Genomic DNA, 10,985 nt, shown 5'->3' on the forward strand with positions numbered 1-10,985 from the left:
CTTCAACACAATTCATAAACCGATATGTAAACGGATATGATAAAAAATAGGAAAAAATAAGAGTATATGATGCCAGAGTCTGGAGTCTTCAGTTTAACTCGTGTATAATCTATTTGTTATTCGTGATCACGGAGACGGTGTGATTAAAGAAATATTAAATTTTGTACAGTTTAGCTGATCTTTATATGATGCGGCCTTTTGTTCAATATCTACATTCATGATTCCTTTCTTTAAGTTACATGTATACCAAAAATTTAGATAATCATATCATTCGCCTTTTAAACTGATCTCCTCTTTAATCCTAAAGTTGCCCGTTTCGATACTCAAGTTTTAGTATTTCGCTTCTAAGTAAGTTTGTACCTGGTGAAATTTATTTGAGACACAGAGACTCTTGTCATGTGCAAGGATACATTTATGATATGACATTATATGTTTATATATTAAACAAAATAAGATTATATCGTTAACTGAAAACAACAACAAAAGAAATAAAACTGCAATCAGCTTTATTCAGAAAATGGGTTTGAAACTGTTCTTTGTATGAACAACAAACAACTTACATGCCAAGAAAAGCTAATTTTCATATAAAAAGATGTCTGCAAATTACAAAGTTAAAAGAATAGTCTAAAAAACCACTGTTAACGATGTATCAAAGGAACTTCAATGATGTAAATTTTTTTCACAGATATATCCAATTGGAACAGTACAAGACCCATCATTCCAACCAACATACGTCTTGTGGCATTTGGTTGCACAGTAGTGTGCACAGTTTTGTCCTGTTCCACCATTTGGTTCACCAGATTGCCAGTTGCTATAAGTACTAGGAGACCCAGTCTGCCAGCGCCATCTTCCTTCGGTTTGAATGTCAGTAAGTCCAATCCATACTTCGTCTGGGTAAGAAAAAAATAAAAAATAGATGTAAATTTGAAAAAAAAATTGCATCTGTTTAAGTTCAAAATGGTAATACATTTTGACAGAGCATAAACAATATAACATCATCCATCCTCTGTGACGATTAAGTTTAAGTATTTCAAAACCTCAAATTTATTTCGTTCTGAAACGTACCCAAAGCTTACACATGTCTGGTTTTATAGCTTGATACCAAAATCTTTTCGATGACGTCATACGTGTAAGACTCCATTAAGACGAGAACAATGTTTAGCGGGATTTTTGTATGTGATTCTTTATCAGAAATAACGTCTCAAGATATCTGATAGATTTGTATTAGAAGGGAGATAATAAGGAAAAGATTGTTTGGCATAATTTTTGGAACATTAAAAGAAAAATTGTGTCTTTTATAATTCTTTTGCCAATTTTGTCTTCAATAGAGGATATTAAGATCTAGGCAGATGATCACAGTATTGCAAATAAATACCTTTTAACTTTGACACCAACCATGCATTCTCTCGATCATTGTCAACCTCAACCAAGTATCCGCCTTTATTTTGGCACTCAATCTGAAACGAATGAAAACGTTTCTGTAAAAATTATGGAAGCACGCTGTCGTCCTTTCGGAACTTATAACATTTCTTGGAAAGTAAAATAGAGGGGGTATCGGTCATAGTATACTGTTATTGTTATATCATACTTATGCAATAAAAACCGTGAATAAAGTTAAACTACTAAAGAAATTAAGGAATTTAACTTTTATTATATTGAATGAATTTAACTTCGGAAAAAAAGGGGGTCCATTACAAAACGCCTGTGTACATAATAGGCGTATGTTAACCGTCATCACCAAAGATTCATGCGTAGTACTTTCAAAAACAGTGATGCACAAATATTTAGATAGAAACCACAGTCATAAAACATTCTAAATATTTTTTAAAATTTGCACGAAAGGCAGCAGAAAAAAAATATTTACATACCGTTGCGGTACTCCAAGTTGTCAAATCATAGCTGAAATAGTAACAACTATTTCCATGCAAGATCCAGTCGACAGGACACTCTACAATTAAGATAAAACACTTAGTATACCATGCGTAATTCATTCTAAGTATATTGCATTGTATAGATCTGTTAAGGTACGCCTTTTTCCAACCGGATTTGTATAGTTTGTTTTTATGTCGTACTGTTACACCAATGTCCCTGGTTAGGGGTAGGGTTTGGTGTCGGCAACCATGTTTAACCCGCCAAGTTCGGTATGTGCCTGTTCCAAGTTAGAAGCCTGTAATTCAGTGTTTGTCGTTTTTTGTTATGTATATCATATTTGCGTTTCGTTTATTGTGTTTAACATAAACCAGGCCGTTAGTTTTCTGGTTTAAAATATTTTTTTTTGGGGGGGGAGGGGGGGGGGGGGGCTTTTAATAGCCTTCGGGTTTTGCTCATTGTTGAAGACCTACTGTAACCTATAGGTGATACCTTCTATGTCATATGGTCTCTGGTGGAGAGTTCTCTCATCGGCAACCATACCACATGTTCGTATTTTTATATATGCAATAAATTAATTAAATATGGTTACTTGTACACAATTCTATGTTTTGCAATAATATATTGATTGATTAATGATTGATTGATGTTTGCTGAACGTCCATTGGCAAATATTTCCTACATGTTCAGGACAAGAAAAAAGCAACAATAAATACAATAATTACGTCCTGTAAAAGAAGCTCTCCTAGATAAAGGTTGGGGAAATATTGACACTGGGAAATGAAGGTATTTTGGATAGGGACAGAAAAAATACCTTGCAACAGGCCATCAACGGACCTCTCACAGAATTGTTGTAAGGGTTCGCAACTTGCATAAAGCGAAATAACGTTAGTAATTTATGAATCTGCAGTGTTTACAAGAAATTCTCGAATAAAAGAATAATATTAAACATTACAAATGAATTATGCATTATGCATTATTATATAATACATGTAATATACACCTTATGTGCGATACATTTTGTGTAACTCATATACATAAGTTCAGTATAAGTAATGTAACTTTTCCAACCTTTTTAACTTCATTTTGGTTGTCCCTTGGTATCGTACATCAATTTTATCTCTAACTCTATTTAACCTACATACCTGCTGTTAGAGTACACGTTTTTTCTGCCGCTGCAAGATATGCATTCAGCTTTGCTACACCTTCATTTAAACCTTACGATAAAAATTATACCTTCTTATATATATATTGAACAAAAAATATTCTGAGCGAAAAAGCGTTTCAAAACAGACTTAACAGCCCGTCAATTTAGATACGATCACGGTAAACTTATCGATCCTTCAAATAAACTTATTAAAATAGGTAACCAGTTAAACACTGCAATTAGATCTTTGCATATCGTTTTTGCCGGTAAAAATATTGATTTGTATCTGTTCTACAATCTGTCGATACTTATATTTTTGCATTGCACAAGGTCAGGTTCTTCTCGGATTGTTGTTGACGTCTTTAAATTAAATCCACTGGATGTTGGTTGTGTACTGATTGCCATTTTAATCTTAGATACATGATTTTTTATTAGTTGTTATTGGCCTTGAACTGACTTTCAGATCTGTACTTTGTGTCTTTTGTGTTTTTGTTAGGGGCTTTATGTGCTTTGTATCGATTTGTCGATTTGATGGGTTAAGTCCTTTTCAACTTATATTTATGGTTTGCTCTTATGTCGTACTGTTATACCACTGTCCCATGGTTGTCGTTTGTTGCTGTCTATCATATTTGATTTTCCTTTATTGTGTTTTACATACTAGTTATTCAGGCCGGTTATTTTCTCGTTTGAATTGTTTTATATTTGTCATTTCAGGGCCTTTATAGCTTACTATGCGGTATTGTTAAGCTCATTGGTGAAGGCTTCTATGTCATATGGTCTCTGGTTGAAAATTTTCTCATCGGCAATCACACCAAATCTTCGTATTTTCATTTATATAATATACTAATGCAATCTTGTTACTTGTACACTATTCTTGTGAACCTTCTAATTAAGTAAGTTTCTCTTCGGCAAGTGCACTTTAGATTATAACTATCAAGGAAATATCTAGGAAGTAGTCATATTTATCATGTACATGTATTATTCCTATGTACTGCAATAACAGATTGATAATTGATTGATTGGTGTTTGCTTAACGTCCATTGGGACACATTTAATGCATGTTCAGGACGAGAACAAATTAACAATACATACAAAAATTAGGGCCTGTTATAGATGCCGTTCAGGATGAAGCTGGTGGAAATGTGGACTGCCACTAAAAAAATGAGGGTATATTGGAAAGGGACGGACAATTTGCCTTGCAATAGGCCATCAACGAACCCCTCAAAGAGTTTTTGCAAGGGTTCGTAACGTGCATAGAGCGTGGCTGTCTCTTTCTGCATTTGGTTGAACTTTCCCATACATTCTGACCGGACGTGGCTGCGTACATCCCGAAGAGCCACACAGACGCCCCATATTGACAAAGCTTCAAATCCCGGTCGAAAGAAAAGCAAAGTGACATATCTTATTCCTCAGTCACCCTTTGTGGGGTATGCAATAACAGAGATGTCTGAGAAAAGCCTCATAAGAGAGAGGCAAAAGAAACCACTAACAAGTCGAAAATAGACTGAAAACGCAATGGTTAAAAAAAGACCAAACAGTCAAACAACAGTATACAAAACATAACATAGAAAACTACTAACGGAGCAACACGAACCCCACCAAAAACTGGGGTGATCTCAGATGCTCCGGAAGGGTAAACAGATCCTGCTCTACATTATTCATTACTTGTTCTTAAATAGTAAGTATCGAAAGTATTGTGCATTCTGCAGTTTAGTTCAATCACATTTCATTCCCAAGAATAGCAAAAGTAATAGGAACAAGTTTTAGATACTTGGCTTTCAAATATTCGGCTTTGAGCGTTCCTGATGAAAGTAAATCCAGAAAAGTGCTTTAGACGCATGAAATGTATAACGTGTTGTTTTCATTTTTTATATAAACATTAGAGACGTCTTCAAATATAAACACAAAAGCTTTTGATAATAACGAAAACATAGTAGGAATTGATGAATCTGTAATGTTTACTAGAAATTTTCAAATAAAAAAATTAAAATATTAAACATTACAAATGAATAATTCTTTTATGATTTACATATCTATAAATACTTGAAACGGATTGGTCTGTTAGAACTTTTTCCCTTGGTTAACACTTCGATAATATCTCAATAAAATGAAGTTTTTGAGGTAGTTGCTATTTTATTTTAGATTCTGATGCATTTATCGAACATTTACGTATCTTAGAAATTCATTATGACAGCTAACTCCTTAGTTACGAAAATCGCGAATGTTTGGCTTAAGAATTATAAGGATTAAACACACTTTTTCTAGAGGTTATTGATGTTGACTTTTATTCAGTTTGTGAGTTAATTGATGATTTACACATCAATAACCTCTTGAAAAATGTGTGTTATCCTGTATTAAATTAATTAATATATAATAAATATGCGATACATATTATGTAGGTCAGATACTTAAGTTCAGTATAAGTAATGTAATGTTTCCGAATTTTTTCAACTTGATTTTGATTGTCCCTTGGTATCTAACACCTCTGTTTTCTCTTACTCTAATTAACATACATACCTGCTGTTTGAGAACACGTTTTTTCTGCCACTGCAATAGATGCATTCAGCTTTGCTAAACCATCCTTTAAACCTAACAATAAAAATAACACATATTAATATCTATTTGTAACAAAAATATATATAATAAGCAAACAAAATTGTTTCAAAACAGACTAACAGCCCATGACTTTAGATTCGATCCGGGTAAAATTATTGATCCTTTAAATAAACTTATTCAAAAGGGTTGCCAATTCAATACTGTATTCAAATTTTAGAAGAATATTTTTATCGGTATAGATATTGTTTTTCCTGTATTGTGTGTTACAATCTAGTAGATCAGGCCGGTTGTTTTTTCTTTGAATTGTTTTACATTTGTCATTTTAGGGCCTTTATATCTTACAATGCAGTTTGGTTTTGATCATTGTTGAAGGCTGAACATTGACCTATAGTTGTTAACTTGTTGCCATTTGGTCTCTAGTGGAGAGTTGTCATATTGGCCACATTTTCTTTTTTTTAATGAAATTAATAATAAATAGACTACTAGTATCTAGTATACTTAAACACGTTTCAATAAATAGACTATACTTTAAACAAAACAATAAATCGACTACACTTTAAACATAACAATAAATAGACTATACTTAAACGTAACAACAAATAGACTATATTTTAAACATAAAAATCAATAGACTATACTTTAAACATAGCAATCAATAGATCATCGTGGTAGCAGAGATAATAAAGCATAAGTTGCATTTCTTATTCGACCAATAATATTTTTTAAAAGGTACTTCCACGACTTTGGAAAATTTAAATTTAAAGAATTGTAATTCAAATATATATTGCTAAACTATTATTACTCAGTATAGTTGTTCCTCAAAAGCGATATATTTTATTTGAAAATTTTAAAATGAATGATCATATCACAGTAACTCAAGTATTCATGAATAGTTCTGAATCTCGAATTAAAGATATTTACTCAACATGCACAAAGAAGTGTAAAATACATATAAGTATGCCTGCATTTAAATTGATAAAGTACTATTACTTTGAACCTTCTGACTTTAATTACATCTGAAATCTTTCATATGCGAACAATATTTCTAGTAAGTGCAAAGTTACTTTAATTTGATGTATAGTAGGTTTTAAAAATGACAAACTCAGATTCAGGCAAAACGTTTCTACTCATCAATGAGAGCTCAACATAAACTTTAACCATGATATTATTATTAGTAAAACACATGTGTTTTCTTTCGTATAAATACTGATTGAAACAAAAAGTCAGTTCCTTACCTTTTAGGTTAGTACAATTACTGTTACCATCAGATACTGTTGACTGTACAGAACCATCGATGCAGACAACAATAACAGTTGCTAACCAAACGTAACGCAACGACGTAGTCATGGCTGCATTATCATAGGCAAAGTAATTCTACAATACTGGACATTTTATACAATTATACGATGATTAAACTTCCTACGTATTTAAACGATAACCCTCCTCCCCGCTCTCAATATACTATTACTGTTTTCACTGATAACATTGTATTATGATACTTATGATATCAAATAATACAAAATACTTAAAATATACGGAAGTAAAAATATACGTTGATGAGATGTTAAACTGTAACTCTATTGTTTTGTAGAGTGGGTAAAACAAGGAAAAACTATATATATATATATATATATTTATTTATTACTATAAAAACTAAATATTACACTGTTCCTTGTCGCTGACCTTTATGTCAAATCTAAGAGTACACGTTTGAAGAACTTTTTTTGCAATATTGATAGAAAAATTTAACTTTTCCAAAGTTTACATATTTGCTTTCCACAATTTTGGTCACGTGATTGCACGTTGAAGGCTATTGCGGACACAACTGTAATAGTAGCGCACGCATATATGGCATATTTTTTTTCTTTTTATGAATTAAGTGCATGTACTTTTTAGATCTATGCAAGCTGAATACTGTCCTTCAGGTTTACAGACAATCCAGTACTGTGTTGTTTTGTACAGTAAATAGACAACAATTGAACAGTATTAAAAGTAGACTGAGCACATCTTTATTGACTGCAAGGAAATTGTTTGAACAGTACTAATTTCATTGCAGTGGATAAGTGACTGAACGAATGAATACGAATTTCCAATTAATTGTTCAGTCTTTAAAGACCTGCTCATATCAACACGACACTTTATCTTCCAAATTGATTTACTAGCGTATTTGATCTTTATCGTCAATTAAAGTCTTCTTCAATTACAGTGTGAGTAATTTACAACACTGCTTCGATTTAGTGGCCTATCTTACTGATGTAAAGCAATATAGTGGTTTCGTTGTAGCGTGGTCGCGCCAAAAGCGGGAGACCGATGGTTCGATTATTGATCGACTCGAAAATTTGTATTTGCTGCTTTTCTGCTTAGGCAGTGGAATTGAGGAGTAATAACAAGGACTAGTCAATTTCCATGAGTCAGAATAGGGTGTTCGGGTAGGGCAACATGTCTTCAGTCCTGCGGACTGTGAACTAACAATCCGGCATATCTTGTTGGTCTAGTGCAAATTGTAAGCAGGTTTTATATCAATACATGTATTACATTAACAGTTGTCGACCTGAACATGCTGAATATGAATTCAATATTTCCCTGCATACTGGAGGTAAAACCTTCATCTATTCATCAGTTTACTTGATGTTCCACTGTATATCAATGCAGCACCTAGCAAAATCTAATAAATGCGTAAAATACATGTACATTGTATTCTTATTAGTCTCACTTGCGTATTTTTTGGTATTAATAAACATATTTTTCAAACTTGTTCACTTTTAATTCAAATTTCCACATTGATCGATAGCATTTGTATTTTTTAGTATGCAAATATTATGAGAGTCTGGGTGGAATCATTCATTTCTCTATTCTTTATTACAATTATTTATTTTGTCCATTATTCTCTATTCTTTAATACTAAGCTCCCTATTATTATTTAATATTCCTTTATGTCTATTTTTTCTATATTTTTTGCTTTTTGGCCGTTATGCGGCTCTTCTTGCCCAATATTATCTATTATGTAAACCCCAACAAGACCCTCTACATTTTGACTACTTCAACACCATTCATAAACCAATTTACAAACGGATATACTATGTAATATAGATAGAGAAAATAGAGAGTATAGGATGCTAGAGGCAGGAGCGGTCAGTTCAATACGTGTATAATTACTTACAACCTATTTGTTATTCGTAAGTAAGTTGAAAAATATAATTTTATGATGGTGTGAATCAATTCTTTTTTGATTTATGAAATAACCTCACCTCATTCTATATACGTTTCTGTCAATTCTAGTAAAAAACGAACTACTGTCTTGTCAGGGCCTGCAGTACATTTTAATGACTATTATATGTGCCGTATTTTCCCCTAAATTATTTTCTATATATCAGTAACTTTTGGTTAGTCTTGAGGGGTTGGTCTGCAAATACATAGGATATTCTGTCTGAAATTCTTCCTTTTTTTCGTTAAATTTTTTAGATTTTTTGAAATGCTTAAAACATACTTAAACTTTCTTTGCAAAGCAAAAGCTTACACACACTGAAGATTTCAACAGTATGAAATATAAAAAGCACAAAATAAACAAAAATCACGTGTTATCTTACAAATTATTAACCTTAAACGGTAGGCAACACCAACCTCTATGTACCAATCCTTTTTCAAAATTGGGCATGATGCCAATTTTTATCATTTGACGGTCAAAACGTGCTTAACTTGCTTCCTATCAAAAAATGACAACACTTTGCATAAATTGGCAAAAACAAATTTCAAAATAGATTTGATCATTTCTAAAAATAGAATGAAATATTTTCACTTTTGATGGTAAACACAGAGTACCTACATGTCACATAACATTAATTTAAAAACTTGCTTTCGGACAATTTTTGGCATATTGCATGATTTTCTCATTGACAGGCTCTTAATTGACAGAAAGCTAAACATGACCTTACCTATCAATTGTAAAATAGTTAGTTGAACAATTAAACATGTTTATCATTGCTTGTTTAACGTAAAATCACACATATTTCATGCATATCTATATCAAAAAAAAAAAAACCAATTAACACAATGGTTAGGTCTGCGAGGTAGATCGAGAAGGATGAAGAATGGGTAAATTCAACTGCCTTTGAAAAATTCTGATAAAATGGAATAGGGCAAATATCCTAGTTTGAAACATTACTTCAACGGAACACTCAGGGAATTGTTGCAATTTTTATAAACGCACAGAGAGTTTGCCACTCTACCTACACGATGCATAGAATTTCACAACCTTATTAAGAAGGACGTGTTTGGAAATTTACACATCCTGCACTTCCTTACGGACGCCTCGTTTTACTACCTGAAAGAGAGAAATCCAGGCCTAACCATATTTCGATGATCCGTGAATCCTTGGGCTTATTAGAAGGTTGAAAGAACTGAGGAAGAGAAACAAAATATCGTTTTCAGAGACTAGTGTATAACTTATTCTAAATTGAATCATTGAAATAACAGGTAGCTGAATTAAATTTTCTTATTGTGAATTTTCCATTTTTGTGTAGCCGCATTCCAGCTGCATAAATCAGGCTACCGAATACAGCCATTTTCATATTTATTACTACTACTAAAAATAATACATTCTTTATTTTCAGAAGGTTACACAGCAGTTAACAAAAATAATACATAAACAAAAGGGTAATAAAGCAAAAAACATACTACACTGCATACAAGAGCACATATATAGTACATGTAAACAATTACAATTTACTTAAATAAAAAGTATATTCGTAGAAAATTGTTACATTAAAATTGCGAAAAGTTCTCACATTTTGTTTTAAAATCATTTATACTTTTACTTTCTTTCAAAGTCAAAAGCAAGGAATTTCACAACAAGGGTCCAGAATACATAAATGTTCTTTTACCATAATTAGTGTTATATCGTTGAACAAATATATTATTTTGGGAAGATGATCTTAATGCGTATTTATTAACAACGGAACAACTTGAAAATAGTGCAGATAAATATCCAGGTGCTAGATTATTCATACTCTTATAAACCATCACTATCATATATATATATTTAATTCTATTATAAATGGTAAGCCATTCTAACTTTTTAAACATAACTGATGAAGAGATATCAAAACCTGCATTTAAAATGATTCTTGCTGCCCTCTTTTGTAATTTGTATAAGTTTAAAAAATCAATTTTGGGTAAATATATTGTTCTTATTCAACAATAATATATAGCACAATTTTATATAAGCAGCTAAAATATATATTTCTTTAGAATAAAAAATGAAAATGATGAGAATTAAAACAATAAGTTTGTCCGCATGTGTCAGATATATACTGTGATAATCAAAACAGATTTTGTTTACAAAGCAAGAGGATGTTAAAATAATCTTTTTCCCTTTTATTATCAGGCTAATCCTTTCTCCTTTGTCTTATCGTCC

The 10,985-nt window shown here is 31.9% G+C and overlaps 1 protein-coding gene across 1 annotated transcript; it reads right to left on the bottom strand.

Moving 5' to 3' along the window:
• Nucleotides 1-491: 491 nt before the first annotated feature.
• Nucleotides 492-7,120, bottom strand: LOC127723638 (perlucin-like protein). The gene is made up of 6 exons (XM_052230339.1): nucleotides 6,808-7,120; nucleotides 5,534-5,605; nucleotides 3,015-3,086; nucleotides 1,869-1,948; nucleotides 1,376-1,457; nucleotides 492-890 (listed from the first exon to the last, which is right to left on the bottom strand). The coding sequence occupies exons 1-6, from the start codon at nucleotides 6,917-6,919 to the stop codon at nucleotides 661-663; spliced, it is 648 nt and encodes a 215-aa protein (XP_052086299.1). The 5' UTR covers nucleotides 6,920-7,120; the 3' UTR covers nucleotides 492-660.
• Nucleotides 7,121-10,985: the final 3,865 nt, after the last annotated feature.

Source organism: Mytilus californianus, unplaced genomic scaffold (assembly GCF_021869535.1).
Source record: "Mytilus californianus isolate M0D057914Y unplaced genomic scaffold, xbMytCali1.0.p SCAF_13, whole genome shotgun sequence".
Classification (NCBI taxonomy): Eukaryota; Metazoa; Mollusca; class Bivalvia; order Mytilida; family Mytilidae; genus Mytilus; species Mytilus californianus.